This window comes from Bufo gargarizans, chromosome 4 (genome assembly GCF_014858855.1).
Source record: "Bufo gargarizans isolate SCDJY-AF-19 chromosome 4, ASM1485885v1, whole genome shotgun sequence".
NCBI classification, from domain to species: Eukaryota; Metazoa; Chordata; class Amphibia; order Anura; family Bufonidae; genus Bufo; species Bufo gargarizans.
In genome coordinates, this window is record NC_058083.1 from 387,886,417 (window position 1) to 387,908,569 (window position 22,153).

Here is a 22,153-nt window from a genome sequence, read left to right on the forward strand (position 1 = left end):
AAGGGCTTGTGCAGCTATTTATATTGATGTCCTATCCTCAGGATAAGTAATCAATTTCTGATTGGCAGGAGTACGACATTCGACACCCCTGCCGATCAGCTGTTTGATTCAAGTGAATGGACCAAGTACTTGTCATTACACTTCACTTCCAAGACAAAGTACAGTGTGATGAAGAGTTACCAAATGATGAATTATTTTCTGCTTATCTTGGTCAAATATGGTGACCAGGGCGTCTGTTGAATAAAGCTTGCAGCAGAGGTTGACACCAGAGCAAGACAACCAGTCTCTGTCCTATACAGCAAACATTTTGTCTGAGACCTGTGCCATTATTTTGTTTGGAAATTGGTATCATTTTTCCCTCAAACTTCTTTCCATCATGTACTTAGATATTAAACTGTCAGTTTGTAGCCTCTCTCCCTTGTCACTTCTTGCTTGCTTTGGTCGGACATGTATTATTATTTCATTTTAAAGCCCATTTTCTTGAAGCGCTGTAACAAATAATACACAATACCCGGCTGTCAGGCTGCATTGTGTCCATGTATATTATTACAAGATGCAGACCTTGAAAATCCTGAGGTAGGAAACTCCGTCATTTTTGTTATCCAATCTTTGAGAGTCTATCATCTGTTATTTTATGTGCATGAAATAAGGTTACTTTTCCAAAGTCTTATTTTTTCTGTTTTATTATTCTTTCAAGCACAAAGCAAAGCTAATCTATGTTTTCGGACATCATGAAATGGAATTTGGAAAAACTACTGTAGGTTGTGTGAGGATACATGAAAGTAGGTTTCTCTTAGCTTGAAGCACAGAGAAAAAAACAAACATCTTTCTCAGTTGAAAAATAAGCCAGAAAAAGTTTCATGGCCGCTGTGGGCTCGTCAGTGTGGAAGTCGAGTGATAAGGTTTAGGATCCAGCTCTTTGCTTATAAAACTGAAATGATGAGGACTGTAGTTCTGTAATGGCAACTTATAAAGAATTCTTGGACAGCAGGATTATGCTCACTGTTGGATTTGATGCTAATGGAGCAAGGCAGACTGGTGTACCCTTTCCTAAATTCAGCAATATCCAACTCATTGTAGATGTGATAAAGGGATATTGATGCAGGAAGAAACATTTGAACGAGCTTCAAATGAAGATCATGCTTTCTAGTTACTATTTCCAGGCTGCAGCGTCTCGGCACACCTTGCATAGACTATGTAATGCGGTTTGGCTTAATACATGTATATTGCCTGAATCACACTTTTTATGAAAGGTAATAGGGAGAGCACAGGTGTAGCGTATTAATCCAGAAGCAGCTGTGCCCAGCACTGCCAGCGGAATATGGGTACCATTTTGAGAGAAAAGTGCTCCTGGGATGTGCTTACACAACAACTACTTTCTTTGACTAATATAAAAAGTGTATTCTTGGGCACATGACTAGGCAGGGAATAAGAAAACGTTCTAAAATGGTGTTGTCTTATGAAGACAATACCTTACCTTATGACCTGCTATGGAGTAAAGTTGTCATAGAAGGTGCTTCCCACTAACAAAGGCCTGTTCCCAGTCTAGTAGGCTAAAGGTGGCCGTACTTATTAGTCAATTTGATAAAAATGGATGATTTCAGCCAAAACAAACATTCATCGGTTGAAATTCAACAGCTAATGATCGTTTAAGCTGACCAATGACAGACGGTTATTGTCTGAAAAGAAGTTGGCTGTTCCGGACAACAAAAGATCTTTTGTTCAAAGAAAGATCATTCATAGATGAAAGAACTTTCTTTGAGAGAATGTTCCCAAAAAGATCTTTCATCCATCGCCCAGTTTCATTGAACATATACAATTTGAACAACTGTGACGGTCAGTATGGACTAAATGTGTATGGCCGTGTCTGTGAAAAGAGTGTTTACCAGATGATTGTTCTACCATCAGGCAAACACCATCTAATGTGTGTGGCCACTTTTAAGCCCAGCCAGTTGAATGGTCAGTATGTAGCACTAAATTTCCCCTGCATTGGTTTTGCTATGATACTGGAGTAAATATGACCAGCTGGTGCCACATACTTCACTTTTTGCCTTGTAGAAAGAAGTGGCATGAGTAATGTTCAGGGCTAGACAGATACCAGGAGACAGGAAGCCTGAGGTGCCCATACACATAAAGAACTGTCACCCAAACCTGCTGATTTTGTTGCTCCACGTTACTGATATATCATGACTGCTGGTCTCCAAGTAGATGCATTAACAATGTCTTCAGATGCAGACTGCATATTCTTGAAGCCTGTAACAGATAACTGGATTTTATGGAGGTTTTACTAAAGCCTGGACTGCATTTATCATAGTGCTGGCTGTATAGTTTTTCTGCTCTGGCTCCTCCCATCGATGACATCATCGAAGGTCCTTAAGCTGTACTTGGAGTTTTCATTTTGTTTCAGTACAGCTGTAGGACCTTCCTCCCCATGTGCTCTCCTGCTGCCGCAGGTCATACAGATTGTTGTCAGCGGGAAAGGAGAGCTGTGTGCAGATCCACAGCTTTCTCACTGATTGGGTATAGTGCTGTATGCGCTCTCTGACGGATCATTAAGGAAGCAGTCAGGGGGTCTCGGCATGCTGAATCTCCCTGACTGTGTATTATAAGGCGCAGGCACTTTTTAACAAGATTTTTTTTTTGCTAAAAAGCGCGTCTTTGGCCCCATTCACACGACCATATTTTTGGTCGGCATCCGATCCACAGTTTTTGCGGATCCATTCATTTTAATGGGTTTCAATGTGAATGCACCCTTAGGGCTCATGCACACAAATGTATTTTTTGTCCGCATCCGATCCCCGTTTATTTTTTTTTTGTGGGTCAGATGCGGACCCATTCAGGTCAATTCACTACGTGTCCTATCCGCATTATGGACAAGGATATGACATTTCTATTATGGGCCAGTACCCGTTTTACTAGGCAAAGGTTGTGTGCATAAGCCCGTATAAAGAGAAAAATACGGGGTAGCTGTTGTCTGAGCAACCATTAGACACTTCGGCTGATTACATTTTATCTCTAAGAAAATTTGTCCATCCCTGCTAACAAACAAAATCACGGCACGGTTTCCGTTTCCATTTTTTTTTAAAGCAGCCTTTTAATTTTTGGTAACTGAATGATCGCCACTACCAATGGTGGAGGTTAACATACTGAGCGCTGCATAAACTTTACGATTGAATAGATGTGATGATGGCAAACTGTTCCTGTGAGATTTCTAATCTCTCTAACCTATTCCTGGGGCATTCAAGGCACTATTACTTAATGGTGCGCTGGTTTGTGTATCCTTTTTAGATATTATTGCCACACGTTAGGAAGCGACTACTTTGGATTATAGCTGCCCGATTTAATCCCCTCCTGATGAGCTATAAAATGTTTCCCAATAGTAATCAATCCCCTGCCGCGTCCAGATCTCTCTCCATATTTACTATGTTTTGTATGGATCAGAAAACAGTATTGCTTTCTTTTTCTTTTTTTTTTTTTTTGCTTAGTTCAGATGTAGTAAATGTCAAGCACCACTTTTTTACAGTAACTCTGTCCATCAGTTTTTTTTTTGTTTACCGTGAGATTATCAAACCAGATAGATTTCCATCCAGAATGCATGGATATATTTTGACTTGTGTTTCTCCAAAAGAATACTGTACATACAACAGGTTTAACAAAAATTCTATGGAAAATGACACATCAGTGCTGCAGAATTTTTCTATTCCAATTTAGTAATTTGCCGTTGGGCACTTAGGTGGAAATTTATTAAGAGTGGCATTTCACAGACAGTCTGGTAAACGTTCTCTGGCACAAGACGTGTCTGATTAAGAGGTGCGTGTATGTTAGTAATTTTGACGCGTCGCAAGAGGGGAATCTGCTAGCTAGTAGCTGGCGTAGATTTTAGGGTTTCACTTAGATGACTTGGCTGGCCAGGTTTATCATGAATCTATTAGGCTGCATAGTCCTGCAATGCCCTGCTTACTCTTTTTTAAAAGAAAGGTGGGAATCATGGAGTAGAACGGCAAAGATTTCCAAATGCTTGTGCAAATCGGTTCTTAAGCAAATGTTTCTTACATTTCAACCCCGTAAAACTGCAAATATGTCCTATACAAATAACTAAATAAAGCATTCAGATTCCTATAAAATAATCCAGGTTTAGTAAATATTGCTTGTTAAAAACAGGCAGACAATGGATCCACCATTAAACATTGCCTGCAGTCATCTATAAAGAACATAACTTCCAACTGCAGTTCCTCCATCAAATACAAGTGCTCTACCAGTAAGGGTTCATTCAGACTGTTGTTTTTTTTTGGTTGTTTTTTTTTTTGTGGTCCTCAAATTGCGGCTCCATGGCCAGTCCTATGATAGAATTGCCTAAAAATAAGACATGTTCTATTTTTTTTTGGTGGGGCCAGAAGTATGGATGCAGACAGCACATGGTTTGCTATCCCCATCTTTTGCGGCCGCATTGAAATGAATGAGTCCGCATCCATTCAACAAAATTGTAGAACGGATGCAGACCCATAAATGCAGTCGTGTGAATACGAGTCACACATAATTTAGGTGTAAAGCATGTAGTATATCAAAGTATTCACCCTGAACTCTGGTATCAAAGCCCCAGCACCTCGACGCAAGTGTTTCTTAATCAGGAGGTTACGGAAAAAAATGGAAGACAGCCGTTTAAAAGACGGATCCACCAATGGACATAAAACTGAACACAACCCGATCTGCACTCAATCACCATGAATAAGTGCAGCATTGGAGCTTTTCACACTCCAATGCTCCTCTACAATTCAGAGCAGGGCAAGAGAATCCTCTTGCGATCTGGTGACGTACCCGGCTCTCCGTGGTTAAGCAAAGCAAAGGCCTCCACCTAGCAGTGAGCCCGGTGATGTCACCTGCACTGATGGGCGGCCTTTAGCACTGCCCTAGCCTGTTTTTACAGACTAGGGCAGCGATAAAGACCGCCCTCCCATCAGAGCGGGTGACATCACACCGGGATCACTGCTTAGGTGGATGCCTTTGCCTAGCAGCGTCCAAAAGGAAACAAACAGCCCGCAGGGCAAGACGGAGCATCAGAGCATAAAAAGCTTTGATGCTCCACTCATTCATGGTGTCCATGTTCAGGCCAAAGCCTTTAAATCATATATCCTTTTTTTTTTCCTAATCTGATTTTATTTTCTGATTACAGATTATAATTTTTTTATTTTGGAATCTTTTGTATTACACCGACAGCATTATGTTAGTGTAATCCTATAAATTCCAGGTCTCACAGGGACACACAGCATTATAAATCATTATAATGCTGTGCAATCCTGTCTGAGGATCAAGAGTTGAAAACGACACTCACATTGCCACACGCAGCGAGTTTATGCATTGAACTCGCTTGTGTGTGTGTCTGGCCTTACTCTGTATTATTCTCCTAACACTTGTTTAGAATCTCCTCGGAGAAGCAGGGAAGACGCTGGAGCTACCACCAGGGTTTTCTTAAGTACCCAAAGGAGCAGGGAGAGAGGCAAGCCTGAGCTTGTGTGAAGGACACAGAAAAGGTGTTTAGTAGACACAGCAGGTGGCGCTATACCAGCTTCTGGAAATATAATCCTATGTTTAAATAAATAATAGATAGAAGTGGGGCACTCTCTTAAGTATAGGGATCTTTATTACAACAATACATGTAAAATACAATAAAATTGATATAGTACGTGAAATGCGATAGAATTGATAATCAATGAAGTAGATAAACAATAATAAAATCGGCAGCAGATAAAACAGAATTTTGATTCTAAAATGGTATTAAAATGATATTAAATAGCTAACATACACATTGATCCCAGAATAAATAAGTGAATTATTTCATTATTTCTCCACTCTGGTAAAAGTTAATTCATATAATAGTCCTGTTAATGTCTTTTATTAATTTAAATATCAGGATTTCCAAACTTGACCAGTCTTTATTTGTAAAGCTTCAGTATTTAACTGAATGGAGATTCTCCTATTGAGGAATATTAGACTCCACTTCAGTGAGTCTGCAACATTGTGTGCATATGGTAAAGCGTTCAAAGCAATGTAGCTGTTTCGCTGATTGCAACAGTGTTAGAAGAGCTACTGGTAAGTACAGCGGCGTCCCGCTGTATATTCGGCAAGCGATCGCTATGAAGGCAATGTTATCTTACCCGGCGGTCTTTTAGCTGGACGATACACCCTCGACTCGGCTTGTATAGCTTCTGAAGTCCCGGTCTCAAGGGTAGCTGCTTTAGGTTTGAATCTTGGCGCCACTTGGATTTGTTTGGTCCACGTGTATCTGGCGTCTCTGATGTCGTAGTGGATAAGTTTAAATAGATCCTTTTTGTACTGCAGTGTCCAGATCGCCGGAATTGTATGCCTTGCCTTCCTTAAGGGGGGAATATGTACCAGACGCGTTTCGGGGATTTATGATGTTGACCCCTTCCTCAGTGGTAAGGGGTCAACATCATAAATCCCCGAAACGCGTCTGGTACATATTCCCCCCTTAAGGAAGGCAAGGCATACAATTCCGGCGATCTGGACACTGCAGTACAAAAAGGATCTATTTAAACTTATCCACTACGACATCAGAGACGCCAGATACACGTGGACCAAACAAATCCAAGTGGCGCCAAGATTCAAACCTAAAGCAGCTACCCTTGAGACCGGGACTTCAGAAGCTATACAAGCCGAGTCGAGGGTGTATCGTCCAGCTAAAAGACCGCCGGGTAAGATAACATTGCCTTCATAGCGATCGCTTGCCGAATATACAGCGGGACGCCGCTGTACTTACCAGTAGCTCTTCTAACACTGTTGCAATCAGCGAAACAGCTACATTGCTTTGAACGCTTTACCATATGCACACAATGTTGCAGACTCACTGAAGTGGAGTCTAATATTCCTCAATAGGAGAATCTCCATTCAGTTAAATACTGAAGCTTTACAAATAAAGACTGGTCAAGTTTGGAAATCCTGATATTTAAATTAATAAAAGACATTAACAGGACTATTATATGAATGAACTTTTACCAGAGTGGAGAAATAATGAAATAATTCACTTATTTATTCTGGGATCAATGTGTATGTTAGCTATTTAATATCATTTTAATACCATTTTAGAATCAAAATTCTGTTTTATCTGCTGCCGATTTTATTATTGTTTATCTACTTCATTGATTATCAATTCTATCGCATTTCACGTACTATATCAATTTTATTGTATTTTACATGTATTGTTGTAATAAAGATCCCTATACTTAAGAGAGTGCCCCACTTCTATCTATTATTTATTCCACTTTTTCAGACTGGGTGTTGTCTGTTAGTGGGAGCACCTCTGGCAGTCCCCCCCTCTTTCTAGTGCGACATTACTTTATATTTTATGTTTAAATAAATGTAAATACAAAAAACTTTATAATTATTGGCTGGATTGACATATGAGCAATATTTTTAAAGGAACATCCCCTTTAAGATGGCTGAAGAGTGATACTTTGCAAGCAGCGTTCAGGTGTCCGCCTGCTGAGCGGAGCGGAGGCTGAACGCTGCCAGACTGATGCATTCTGAGCGGATCCGCATCCATTCAGAATGCATTGGGACCGTACGGATCCGTTCGTGGACGCTTGGAAGAGCCTTCAAACGGATCTTTCAAGCGGACACCCGAACGCTAGTGTGAAAGTAGCCTTAGCCTGTCATAATGTTTTTGTAAATTGGTGCTTTTTACTCGAATATGGCAATAGGTTCAAATTAGGAAGTTGAGGTCAAACCCTTGACAGCGAGTGTTTGCATGGTGTTTCATTTGTGTGATATGTACAGACTTAATTAGTAATTTTTAGTATTATAGTCATTTTTACTGATTGTTTGTTTTTATTGTCTTTCAGCCTCCTGTTGTTGTTCCTCATAGGATTCACTCAACAAGTCGGAGCGTTCGAGAGGAGAAGACACGTTCAGAAATCAATTGTAAGGGTTTTCCGCCTCTCAATGTAAATTTTTCCAATGCTCCCCTCACATTTTGTTGGGTTCTCATATTTTGTAGGCCTATCGCCTACTGTCCACATCCCTTTCTATCTAGATTATATATCTTTGTTAAATAAAAAGTAGAGAATTCTGCCTGGAGATACAATTTATATTTGTAGGATTTACAAGCTCCTACGTATATGTTTACCCCGTGGCCCAAGGGCCACAATATGTCTCCAGTCTACTCTGCCTGTCATTGAAAATTAACTTTGCCTGGATGACTGCATGACTTCCTCAGGTGTTCATACTCTCCAGACTACCTAATTTATGAGTTCTGCAAAAATCCATCATGTTTGTGCAGATACAATATTTCTTGACCTAACAGATAAGGATATATATTTGCAGTTCTATTAAAAAGAATTTATCCTGATTTCTTAAGTAAGCCATCTAAGGCTGCTTTCACACTAGCGTTCGGGTTTCCGTTCGTGAGCTCCGTTTGAAGGAGCTCACGAGCGGACCCGAACGCAGCCGTCCAGCCCTGATGCAGTCTGAATGGAGGCGGATCCGCTCAGACTGCATCAGTCTGGCGGCGTTCAGCCTCCGCTCCGCTCGCCTCCGCACGGACAGGCGGACAGCTGAACGCTGCTTGCAGCGTTCGGGTGTCCGCCTGGCCGTGCGGAGGCGTGCGGATCCGTCCAGACTTACAATGTAAGTCAATGGGGACGGATCCGTTTGAAGATGCCACAATGTGGCTCAATCTTCAAGCGGATCCGTCCCCCATTGACTTTACATTGAAAGTCTGGACGGATCCGTCCCAGGCTATTTTCACACTTAGCTTTTTTTAGCTAATATAATGCAGACGGATCCGTTCTGAACGGAGCCTCCGTCTGCATTATTATGGGCGGATCCGTTCAGAACGGATCCGCCCGAACGCTAGTGTGAAAGTAGCCTCAGATGACCTGAGTAACCACCATTTTTAAATGATTGCTTTGCTTATCGAAAGACAAACAAAAGTTACCCAGCATCCATGTAGGAAGTAATTAGCCCCCAATAAACTTTAAGGGTTGTGCAGGATTAGAAAAACATGGCTTCCTTCTAAAAGCAGTGATCCGAGGTTGTCTGTGGTGGTGTAGCAGAGCTGCAATATTGGACCCAACCCATGGACAAGGTGGTTCTGTGCATTAAAGAAAGCAGCTGTGTTTCTGACCCTGTAAACCCCTTACGTACCTGACCCTATCACCTTTAAAAGAGTTTTCCAGAATTTACATATCGATGAACTGTCCTCGGGATAGATTATGTAAATGAGGTCAGCAGGGTCCGGCACACCAAAGATCATCCGTTTGAGGAGGCCGCAGCTCACCAAGCACAGCACCATACATTGTTTAGCAGCTGTGCTTGGTATTGCAGCTCAGCCTCATTCACTTAAATGGAGCGAGCTGCGCCTAGGCCATGCAACCAATAAACATGTGTCACATGTCCTAGGAAATGACCTAAAAGCTCATACGGTACTTTCACACTAGCGTTTTTCTTTTCCGACTCTGAGTTCCGTCCTAGTGGCTCAATACCGGAAAAGAACTGATCAGTTTTATCCCCACGCATTCTGAATGGAGAGAAATCCATTCAGGACGCATCAGGATGTCGTCAGTTCAGTCACTGAACAGCGTTTTATTACCTCCGTCCAAAATTCTGGATCAGTTGCCAGAATGCCGGATTCGGCATTAATTTGCATTGTAATGTAATAGTGCTGGATCTGGCATTAAAAATACCGCAGTGCCGGATCCGGTAAAAATATATAACGGATCCATTTCTTCGGATGACATCTGGAGAGACGGATCCGTTCTTGCAATGCATTTGTAAGACGGATCCGTCTACAAATGCTGTCCGTTTGCATACAGATTGCTGTATCACTCTGCCGCAAGTGTGAATTCTGCAGTCTCTTCATACAGCTGATCGCCGGGGGTCCCAGGAGTCGGATGGCCGCCAATTTATTTTTTATTTTTTGTTTTTTATATTGCTAAGGAGAAATTTTAGCCCAGTGTTCTTTGCAGAATTACTTTACTTACTAAATAGGCGAAAAATAATATGACGTGTGTGAGTAAATACATCGGTCAGCCAGAATTTAAAAATGTTGGATAAGAAAAAGGATCTGCTTGAATAACAAATTCAGTAATATTCACCTGAAAATCCTCCAGCAGTGCAGCACCACAGCCAGTTGCTGTCCTGCAGTGATAAGGTAGTGACTGGCAGACAGACTATGCTCAAACTCCAAGAGATTATCAGACTGAAGTTATCCTTAAATGTGTTACAGTAGTCCAGATTATTCTTTCCTGTGTAGGTTATAAAATATCTAAAGTGTAGAAAGAAAACTGCTAGTAATAAAATAAAAGCTAATAAAACGGTGAATGAAAATATAATTTTTTCTTCTTGCAGTTGGCCAAGTAAAGTTTGATCCACCAATGAGGAAGGAGACGGAGCCACATCATGATTTGGTGAGTAGTTTGGGGGACATAAGTTGACCTAGCCTAATGTTAATACTCCCCATTACTGACTTGTACGGTAACGCCACAGTGACTGATGTCAAGGACTCTTCACGCTGTATGTTGCGGCTGTAGTAGGTAGCCAGGACGCAGTGCGGCTGTGGTTTGCTGTTGTATGGAAGTGCCCCATGCAGAGTTGTCCTCTCTATGGTTATAAAATCTTCTTTCTGCTCTTATTTAGCCTCTGCTTTTTTTCCCTTTTTTGTTCTCTCAAAAGATCCTGCATGTGGCAAATGATTTAAGAAGAAGGTCAGACAGACTGCATCTTTTTTACTAATGCTTTTGGTGGTTTTACTAACTTTTTCTAGTCCAGTTTGGAGAATGCTATAGTGATATGATTTATTCGTCTTTCCGTGGTATCCTAGCGGTCCAGCTGAAGAGACGGATATCTGCAGTTTCTTCTACTTCTGTTTGCCTTTGCCACTAACAGAATATTATACAGTGACCATCTTCTATGATACCTGAGCAGTAGAGTAGCATGCCCGGTGTGAGTGTTGTGCTGTTACCTGGCCAGACGCGTGCTTCTGAGATGTATTTTTTTTTAGAGCCTACAAGTGATATTCCCTCTTGTATATGTGCTGCTTCCAATCACTGTAAATAACTTGGGTATCTGTCTGCTAAACAGCTCGACAGGGACGATTTTTTGGACAGTGCAGAAGAAATATACTACACTGCAAGATCTAATCTGGTATATTCTTTTTCTTTGTCAACTTTACCTTTGTGTCTACTTTTATTGGCTTTCAGACTAGTTTTATGTTGTTCTCCTGTTTTTCCTTTCAAGCCTTAAATCTGCACAGTACAGAGTGTTCTTAAGTCTTGTGTTGTTTACCATGATTTGTTTAACACATGGGCTAAAGAATGTATTAGATGCCCTCATATCCTTCCAAAAACATAAGAGTGTTTACATTTCAGATATGAATATGTGATAGGGCTGATGGTTTTCTGACAGATTATTCAATTGAATGGCCATGTAACAGTAGAGGCAAGTTGGATAAAAAACGGAGAGGGGGGTAGGCGGGCATTTGGTCAATTTTTGTGACATTTGATGTTCATCACCGCTTTTCCATGTGGTCTATGTTTAAAGAGGACTTTTCACCGTTCCTGACATAATATTAGTACCTATAAGTGTAGGGGCTTGATAAGTAGATGTCCGTGCAGTCATTTTTTTTTTTCAGATTGGCAAGCTTTTTTCTCCCTCCGCTGCGATTGGGCAGCTCACAGCCAGGGAGAAGAAGGCGCCCCTTGAGAAACATGGCCGTCTCCTCCTCCCTGTACTGATGCTATTAATTAGCAAACAGGGCTGCAAAAGAGAACAGGGGGCACAGCAGCGCATCTGGAAAAAAATTACTGCACGGACATCTACTGATCATGCCCTACACTGCCAGGTACTAATATTGTAATGTCAGGACCAGTGAAAGGTCCTCTTTAAGAGCTGAAAGTGAGATTAGACCTGATTATACCAAAAGTCACAACCTACGCCAGACAACCCCCTGGTGTACTTTCACACACATGGGTCTAAACCACCTTGCACTCATGACAAATATATTATTAAGGTGCACCATTTCATAAATTTGGAGCAGGCACGCAAAGAAAAGACAGACACAAAAACAATCTCAAATGATAAATGCCCCCTTAGATGTTCTATCCCTTAGGTGGTCCTCATTCTATTTCATACCTTTTTCATTGTAGCCTTCAATTAGATGATGACTGCATCTACTTAGAGAGAGAGAGATCTAAATTCCAAATCGATTTGCTTCTCTATGTATACATACCTCCTTGTGTTTCATAGATTAATTTTCCCCCTTTTTTCCGTTAAGTTTTTGGAAGTAGCCTCTTACAGTTCAATTAGTGTTTTTTCTTAATAAGATTATATAATTTTTTTTAATCTCTTGCTGTGCTTGTTTCCCCATATAATCCTTCTCTGGAAAAGAAACATGCAAGCTATTCTCTTCCCCAAAAGAAAGAGAAAACAGAGTGTTTCATACCAGGAATCCAGCTCTTTTCTTCTTAGGGTACTTTCACACTTGCGGCAGAGTGATCCGGCAAGCAGTTCCGTCGCCGAATCTGCCTGCCGGATCCGTCAAAACGTATGCCAACTGAAGGCATTTGTAAGACTGATCAGGATCCTGATCCGTCTTACAAATGCATTGACATGCCGGATCTGTCTTTCCGGTGTCATCTGAAAAACGGATCCGGCATTCTGGTATTTTGAATGCCGGATGCAGCACTAATACATTCCTATGGAAAAAAATGCATTCAGGCAAGTGTTCGGTTTTTTTGGCCGGAGATAAAACCTTAGCATGCTGTGGTTTTATCTCTGTCCCGATCAGTCAAAAAGACTGAACTGAAGACCTCCTGAATGCTCTCCATTCAAAATGCATGGGGATATAACTGATCAGTTATTTTCCGGTATTGAGCCCCTAGGACGGAACTCTATGCTGGAAAAGAAAAACGCTAGTGTGAAAGTACCCTTATGAAGGGTGCCAAGTATGCATAAGGTGTATCGTAAGCCAGTCAATGGTCCCCTGGGTCTCTTTGAAAATGAGTACATCTTACATTTCTCTCTCTCTCTGTTTCTAAGGCTACTTTCACACTAGCGTTCGATCGGATCCGTTCTGAACGGTTCCGATCATATTAATGCAGACGGTGGCTCCGTTCAGAACGGATCCGTCTGCATTAAATTGGCAAAAAAAAGCTAAGTGTGAAATTAGCCTGAGCGGATCCGTCCAGACTTTTACATTGAAAGTCAATGGGGGACGGATCCGCTTGAAGATTGAGCCATATTGTGGCATCTTCAAACGGATCCGTCCCCATTGACTTACATTGTAAGTCTGGACGGATCCGCTCGCCTCCGCACGGCCAGGCGGACACCCGAACGCTGCAAGCAGCGTTCAGGTGTCCGCCTGCTGAGCGGAGCGGAGGCTGAACGCCGCCAGACTGATGCAGTCTGAGCGGATCCGCGTCCATTCAGACTGCATCAGGGCTGGACGGAAGCGTTCGGGTCCGCTCGTGAGCCGTTTCAAACGGAGCTCACGAGCGGACAGCCGAACGCTAGTGTGAAAGTAGCCTTAATCTCTTCAAACTGAATTTTTTCAAAAATTGCCCAAATATGAAACTAACCGAATCTTAAAAGGTTCGCTCATCTCTACAGTCTCACTGCCCCTTCTGATATTGGCCCATTTTTAGACAGGAAGATTAGTGTGAGTCAGTATGTCTGTGTTGTGCAAATTGCAAGTGACTCCAAAAATATTTAAAAGGAAACCTTACAACACAAGCAAATTAGAAGAATGGAAGGAGTCTTGTATTTAAAGGGAGTATTTCAGAAGTTTTGACTATCCTTAACTTCTGAAAGCATTGGATAGAGGCTTGAGAGCTCAGGGCAAAGATACCTACTGTGGAGCTTTTATTGTCAGGGATAGTGTGAATATGAACATTTAGGGGGAGATTTAGCTTAAACTGGTGTAAAGGAAAACTCGCTCAGTTGCCCATGGCAACCAATCAGAATCCATCTTTCAATTTCCAAAGGAATTATGAAAAGTGGAATCTAATTGATTGCTACAGGCAACTAAGCCAGTTTTACACCAGTTTTGATAAATCTCCCCCTTAGTCTAACAGCTTCTGCTCCCGCAAGTGCACTGGAGCTGAAGCTTCACTGAAAGTGCTCTCTGCATTGGGACGCTTCACAGCCCCTCCTCTCCGTTCTAAGCCACAGCTGTAGTGGTCTGCTGGTTGGATGCTACAAATGTCAGTCATCAGTGGGTGGGGCTGTGAAGCTGCTCAATGCATAGAGAACTTCACAGTGAAGCAAACATTTCATTATAACAGCCAGGATTGCAATTAAAGGGGTTGTGCAGGGGTTTTATATTGATGACCTATCCTTTGGATAGGTCATGGATATTAGATCAACGGGGTGTGACACCCCTGCCAATCAGTAGATCGAAGAGGAGGTGGTGCTCCATGGGAGTTCTACTTTCTCCTCACTACACTGCCCGTCATCTCTGAAGCGTGTGTAATTGCAAGTACCTGATCCATTCACTTGAATAGAGCGAGTACTTGTAATTACACTACACTGCCACTCCAAGGGAGACGATGGGTAGTGTTATGAAGCGGAAGCAGCTGTCACGGTGGGGAGTACGGGGAAATTCCGCACCGAACAGCGATGGGAAGCGAGAACAGCAACTAGGCCTGGACAGGGAGCAAGGAACCTCCTAAAGTATTCCTAATCCTCGCCCTGACTCCTAACCGTATGAGCAAACCCAGATGGTAGGAGGGCTCATACACAGGAACCTCGGACCCCAAGTCCCCCTGAAAATCCCTGGAATAGAGACAGGGCTGAGACGACCTGATCTTCCTAGACACAGATGAACAGGAGTCTCCACCGGCCTAGATGCAAGGAAAGGGAAAGACAGAGAACAGCCACTGGATCGGCAGGTAAAAGCCCAAAACAACAAGCACCTACCTGCCGCAGCAACAACAACTGGAACCCATGCAACTGTACTGGAACCCGAACACCGAACAGGATGCAGCACAAAACAACCAACACAGGATCCAGCTAACCAGTAACTGCCTTAGCCCCCATGCAGACAGGGTGCATGACGGCCCCAGGCAGAGCTCCTCACTGACAGACCACAACAACTAGACATACAACACCAACCAAAACATACCACACCAAACATAGATAGGTAGGGAAGGTGGCATCGATGTCTCACTTGGAGGCCCTCAAAGACTGGGCAGATGGAACACCCAGGACAGGAGCGCATAGCTCCAACACCAACAAGGGCTGGAGGACAATAAATATTTATTGTCCTCCAGCCTACAAGCTATAGGCAATAAAGCACCTAGTGACCACACCCAGCCAGATAGTTAACCCCACAAGCACCAGACAGGGAGGGAACTAGGAGGGGCAGAGTACACATATGCTTTAACACAACACGTTGCCCCTGGCAACCAGCATGCAAGGCATGCAGCTGTGACACTCCTCCCCCTCAAAGCCCTCCCAATAGGAAACTAGGAAACTATGTGGAACACCCAAAACAAAGGGAATAAAAAAATTAATAAAAGATCAGCGCAAGCAAGTCACCCAAAACTGCCGCCAGCACGCCTGAACCACCAACTAGGAAGCAGGCAGCCAGCCAGCCAACAAACAACCAGGAGAGACTCCACTGAATACTGCGTCCAAACTCAGACTAAGTTTGCACCAGGTCGCTGCCAGCAAGCATCACCAACCAGCAAACATCAAAGCCAGTACAACTAAAAATGCAGCCAGCCACCACGACACAAGCGACAGAACCACTGAGAAATAGACAAGGGGAGACACAAACACAAGTAACTGTTCACACCTAAACTGCAACCACAGTCACAGAGAACCGCACTGTTAACAGCATCGCACCTTTTACCCTCCCTCTGGAGGACAAGCATGCACATTAGAAAACAGCAGGCAAAACATGATGAAACCCTCTTCCGAAGGCAACACAGAAAATGAGAACAAACGGAGTGGTCTTAGTGAGACATATGTCACGGCAAACGACACAGAGATCGAGACACAGCCGTGAGAGCAGCACTCACGTAGAGCACCACCTCCTCTTCAAAGAGCTGATCGACCGGGGTGTCGGACCCCCGATGACCTGTCCAGAGGATAGGTCATCAATATAAATCCCCTGCACAACGCCTTTAATTGCAATCCTGGCTGTTACAGTGGAATGTTGGCGGTTAGGAGTTGTTCACATTGTGTTTTTGTCCCACATTTTTCCTTCCTTCAAAGTCCACCCAAAAAGGGAGAAATTGACAGATACCTTTTTTTTTTTTTTTTTTTGGGGACGGAATCCTATCATGATGGATGCTACTGTATGGCATCCATAGAAAGCATCTGTTTAATGTATACGTTATGGCCCAAATATATCATTTCTTCACTCCAGAATTCTGAGCTAAACTTTTTCGACTGAGCATTCGACTCCTATTTTGTAATATAGGTGGGAAAGCAAGTACAAGTATGCTTAGCTACCGTATGTTAATGAGTTTCACTCCAGGTTTATCATTGAGACTTTTTTTTTAAAGTCGCAGTCTCACTCCAGTAGGAGGGTGGAGTAGGAAAACTGGAGTAACTTCTCTAGACAGAAGTGTAAGGATAAGACAAATTTATCAAATAACCTGTGACATTTCATAAATAAATACATTCACCTCTATGTGTATATGTTAAAAGTGGGCCAAAAATGTGATGTGAACACAACCTAAGTCACAGCCAGCACCTATGTCTGCACCAGTACCATGACATATCATGGTGTGTTAGCAACCTTCTACCCATGACACAATAGTACCATGGTGTAGTAAGGTTTGCAAGGGACTGTCTCGGATTAAAACAAAATGGCTGCTTTCTTCTAGCAACTAATATGCCTATGGTCTGCAAAAGAAAAAAACAAAGTCGGCACATGATCATAGTCAAGTAATGCTATACTCACATGTACATAAATCTGAGTTACTTAGCAAATACATACTGATCAAAATCGTTTGTGCCCATCCACTACGGCAAGGTGACCTCTTTTTTTCGATAGGATCCTACGCTAAATGTAATCTCTTGCGGTGCCAACTGGTATCCAATGAATTTAGGGAAGGCAGGTTCCACATATATATTGAGCCCGTTCTTTATTTTACCTTTCCTGGTGGCAGCAGACTTCCAATGAATACAGGGAGAGCAGGCTTCAGCTTTATGCTACACTAATTAGGCTGTAGGAAAAATGGATTAGTCATGAGTGCACGACCATAGTGGAGACAGCCACACCTTCAGTGAGGGTAATAACATGCTTACCGCATATAATATTGCTGACATATGAACACATGCAGGGCTCAGTATGACCCTTATTTATTTGCACTAGCACTATACACAAATTTCTTCTTTTTTTTCCTTCTAATTATATTGTGAAGTATTTGCTACAGCTTTTTTGTGTGCTTCCTAGATAAGGGTTCTAATGAGCCCTGAATGTGTTCATATGTCAGCAATATTATATGCAGTAACCATGTTATTACCCTCATTGAAGTTGTGAGGAAGCTTTAATTTTGTAATTTTTTATGCTGCTTTGGATCATAGGTTGTAGAGAAGGAAAATAAGAAAAAAATAAATTTTTCATCAGACCCCCAAATCCGACTTCCAGTCATCATCAGGCCTCAAATAAGACCCCCATTCCTCATCAAACTCAGATCCTACCCCCATCAGACCTCAAATAAAATGTCCATATCTGACCCCCATTCCTCCTCAGACCCCCAGAGGGCTCTTGACGGTCCAGCCACTCAGAAATCCAGCACGCTCTTCTTGCACTCACCTCTCTCTGGTCGTCTTCTGCCGGCGCCGCATGCTGTGACATGACGTCGCACAGCAGCAGGTCATAGTGTGCGCATATGCTGTGCGATATTAGGTCACAGCATATTGCTCAGTGCCAACTGAAGAAGACCAGGGGAGTGGTGAGTACAAGGAGCGCTGTATTCTCCGCTCCCCAGTCCTATTGTGTACTAGTGACTGCATCCATATTGGAAGCACTCACTAGTATTCTCTTCATAAGATGCACAGCCATTTTTCCCCCACTTTTGGGGAGAAAAGGGCATCTTAATGGTGCAGGAAATACAGTTTGTATTTTCACATGGGCACATTTATTCGTCTATCTGTTGATATCTATGCATGCCGCCTGGGGAAGAAATAAGATATGACAGAAAAAATTCTCATGCATGGTTCAGCCTCAGACATTAGAGAGGGCCTAAACTGTAGTATGTGTAGCTATTTACAGTCAAATCTTTGTATTTTTCTATTTGGAGCATTTCTAGATTGCATGTACGGTACATTACTGAGATAACTGATTTTATCATACCCTGCCAGAATCGCACCTTTCTCCCTGCTGCTTCTGTCTGTTGGGAATACATTTATCTCCATATCTTGCCTTCCACGGAAATTCATATTTCTACTTGATGCATTGTGCCTTCTAAGCCCCTGATACCACTTTAAGCAGCACTGACAGATGTCATGTTCATGAGAATGTCACATAAGATGCGAGTCTCTGGGTGGCAGCTGAACAACCTCTCACATTTGCCAGATTTTTACTTTTCTTTGTTATTTTGACCTATCTCTGTTCTGTAAATTAAATTGTGACAAACAACCAAAGCCTCAAAGAGACAGATTTGGGTTTGTTCCCCCAAAAAAACAGGTCACTTTCCTAGCTGGGACATGATGGTTTGAACATCAGTTTTTTTTGTTATGGCCAGGAGGACTTGGCATGCTGAGCACAGGTGCTGATGCCAGAGGCCCAGTGCAGAATAGCAAGCATCTACCATGTATTGGATGAGGCCAAGCACCATACGCTGATGAAGTGATTCCTGCCCACTGAGCAAGAACTAATATGAACATATTAGACCCCCAAGGAATCTAGGCTAGTTTGAGACCTACAGGAGAGCAGGTCACTGATATTTGTGATTCATTTGTGGAACATTTAGAAATTGAAATTCAGCTTGTCTGGGAAGATCTGATAAACCTAGACATAGCCTGATCGTGACCCTCAGCAGAGCCCATAAATTGTAGGTCTGTTGCTATCAAGTTAAAGGAATCTTGATGAAACCATCCAGCTACACCAGCACTTGTCTCCATATGCACCTATATGGAGGCAAATACTATCTGCAAGAAGCCCATCTGTAGAGTGATTTGTCATAAATCTGCTTATTAACTTTACTGCATCTATAGCTCTGGCACCATCAGAAGAGAAGGTGTTGTCTTTGAGTTTTCTCCAGCTTTGGTCCAAGCCATGACGGTTTCCACATGGACCACTGTAGAGATAAAAAGATTCCCCCTGGCAGTTGTCTAAGGCGGCAGTCCATGGGCACTGAACACCATAAACATACATGTTATTATTATGAACAGTGGTACAGCATATTTAAAGGTGATTTTCACCTAAAATTTAAAAATGATGATATACCAGTAAATTAGCCGTTATGCCCTGTTCATCACACTTATGGCCTCTGTAATGTATGTGCCAGAACATATACTTTAAGCACTGTCTGTGATGAAAAGTGACTCCATAACCTAAGGTGTGTGTGTGTATGTGTATGTATATATGTGTGTGTGTGTGTGTGTATATATATATATATATATATATATATATATATACACATGTGCGTCAGGAAATATCTCCACATATATATATATATATATATATATATATATATATATATATATATACACACACAGTTACATCAGAAGAGTAATTACGATTTTGCGTTGGCGGGCATGCGTCCACTACTGGTGGCACCTATCTTGTTTTTGCTGATCATTTGCATCATATAGCTATTGTACTTAACCAATGCTGTTTTGCATGCATACTTTTCTGTATCCATTCCACATAGATTCTTGTGTGAAAGCATGCAACTATTACTCCTCTATTCTGCTGAGTGTTTTAACTGGTAGACAAGAGGATGTGTTGTTACATTACAAGGGGTGTTCCCATCTCAGGCATTCATGACTGAGATGCATTGGACAGAGTTATAAAAACTGCCATCTGGGTTGTGCTACTCTGTCTGTAACTTTGGAGTTCGCATTCACTTCTGTGGCAGTCACAGGTGCAGAATTAGGAATGCCAAGCAGCGTGTGCTCTGATAGTTGACTGTCATATGTATCATGGACCTACTAAGTCTGGTATACACTACTTTATATATTATATATTCAAAGCATAGTAAAAAAATAAAATATATGAGATATAGCTTGGGTTAGATTGATTGGTAATTTCTGAACTTAGATTGTAGGTTTCAAAATGATGTGGGGGACTCTTGCACTTGTACTAAAAAGAAGAAACATGACGTTGTCTTTTGTCCCAACTCTGTAAAGTCCAGGCTGTATCAAGTGTTTCTCTAAGGGTACTTTCATACTAGCATTTTTCTTTTCCGGTATTGATTTCCGTCCTAGGGGCCCAATACCGGAAAAAAAAACTAATGCATTCTGAATGGAGAGCATTCCGTTCAGTATGCATCAGGATGTCTTCAGTTCAGTCACTGTACGCTGTTTGGACGGAGAAAATACCGCAGCATGCTGCTGTATTTTCTCTGTCCAAAATTCCAGAACACTTGCCGGAATGCTGGATCCGGCATTAATTTACATTGAAATGCATTAAAGGGTTTCTGTCGTCAGAAAAATCGTTATGTATCTGGCTGACATTAGCGATGTGCTAATATCAGCAAAACATACCTGTATGACTTATATCTCCCTGCCTGCCGCCGATCGCGCTAAATAATGACTTTTATAATATGCAAATGAGCATCTAAGTGCTAGTGAGGCGTTGCTGCAGCCCCTAGCGGTTCCGTCCGTTCTCTCACCCTTTGGCAAGCCCTTGTAATGGTGATTGACATCCTTGGTCTCCTCTGTGCCCCGCAAATCCCGCGCCTGCACTGTTCATTTTAGTATTAGGCGCAGTGAGTGAAGGACGCTCGCCTGCTGCCATCCTTCACTCACTGCGCCTAATAATAAAATGCACGGCGCAGGATTTGCGGAGCAGGGGAGAGACTGAGGATGTCAATCACCTTTACAGAAGCGTGCCAAATGGTGAGAGGACGGCGCCTCTAGATGCTGCAGCAACGCCCCACTAGCACCTAGAGGCTCATTTGCATATGATAAAAGGCATTATTTAGCGCGATCGGCGGCAGGCAGGGAGATATAAGTCATACAGTTATGTTCTGCTGACATTAGAAAATCGCTAATGCCAGCCAGCTACATAATGATTTTTCTGATGACAGAAACCCTTTAATGCCTAAGCGTTGTGGAAAAACGGATCCGGCATGCGCAGACCTTTAAAAATGTGAAAAAGATAAATACCGGATCCGTTTTTCCGGATGACAACCGGAGAGACGGATACCGTTTTGCAATACAAATGGTATCCATTTGCATACAGATTGCCGAAATCCAGCGACGCTCATATGAAAGTACCCTAACTCAGATATGTATATGATGTCACTGCTATTGTCTTTGTACACGTTATCGGGTTTTGTACACAATGTTACTGTGAAGTTAATACATGTACGTGACATTCTCTGTGATTTCTGTAACTTTGTTTTGTTAATTGTTTTAAAATAATTATACTCTGACAGAATTGTTCTTACCACACATTACTAGTTTACTTGTCATGTTCTCTGTTGGCTCTTACTTATATCAAATGTTTACATTCTTTAATAAAGATGTTTGTATAAATAAATTAATAATGTAAAAAAAAAAAGTTATTTACAAAGTGCAAATTTAAGTCAGCTTAGTGCAAATTACTGACAAAAAGCGTCTTCCGTGCTCTAGAGCTGGTACTAATGTAAGTAGCTGTTTCACTTTCAAGATCAGATACTGTACTACTTAGTGTCCAAAATTATATATCAATGCCTTTACTTACCACACAAATTGACAGTGATTTTTTTACATTGCTGGAAACACCCCTAACCCTTCCCCATTGCCACCACCATCATGTAGTTAATTGTACCCTCTATAGCCAGCAGTTACCAATTCTATCCTCTCTGTGGCATATCTGCATTGCATTTTCTGACTATATAAGTATCCAGGTCCGCACAGCTTATGAATGATGAATATCTCATTCACCCGGACCGCAGAGTTTTAATGCCCATCAGACCTATTACACATTCACACCATTCTACTTTTATATACTCTGATGCTTCACATAGTCAGA

At 42.1% G+C, this 22,153-nt stretch overlaps 1 protein-coding gene across 6 annotated transcripts in view; it reads left to right on the forward strand.

Moving 5' to 3' along the window:
- The window catches only part of MAP4K3 (mitogen-activated protein kinase kinase kinase kinase 3), a 275,619-nt gene that overhangs the window by 179,099 nt on the left and 74,367 nt on the right, over nt 1-22,153 (forward strand). For 3 of the 6 annotated variants that reach the window (XM_044291852.1, XM_044291853.1, XM_044291855.1), the window contains 3 exons: nt 7,857-7,935; nt 10,363-10,421; nt 11,095-11,157. In XM_044291852.1, the coding sequence (XP_044147787.1) occupies nt 7,857-7,935; nt 10,363-10,421; nt 11,095-11,157 (201 nt within the window). The remainder of the gene's footprint in view (nt 1-7,856; nt 7,936-10,362; nt 10,422-11,094; nt 11,158-22,153) is intronic. The other 3 variants (XM_044291854.1, XM_044291856.1, XM_044291857.1) reach the window with 1 other exon arrangement.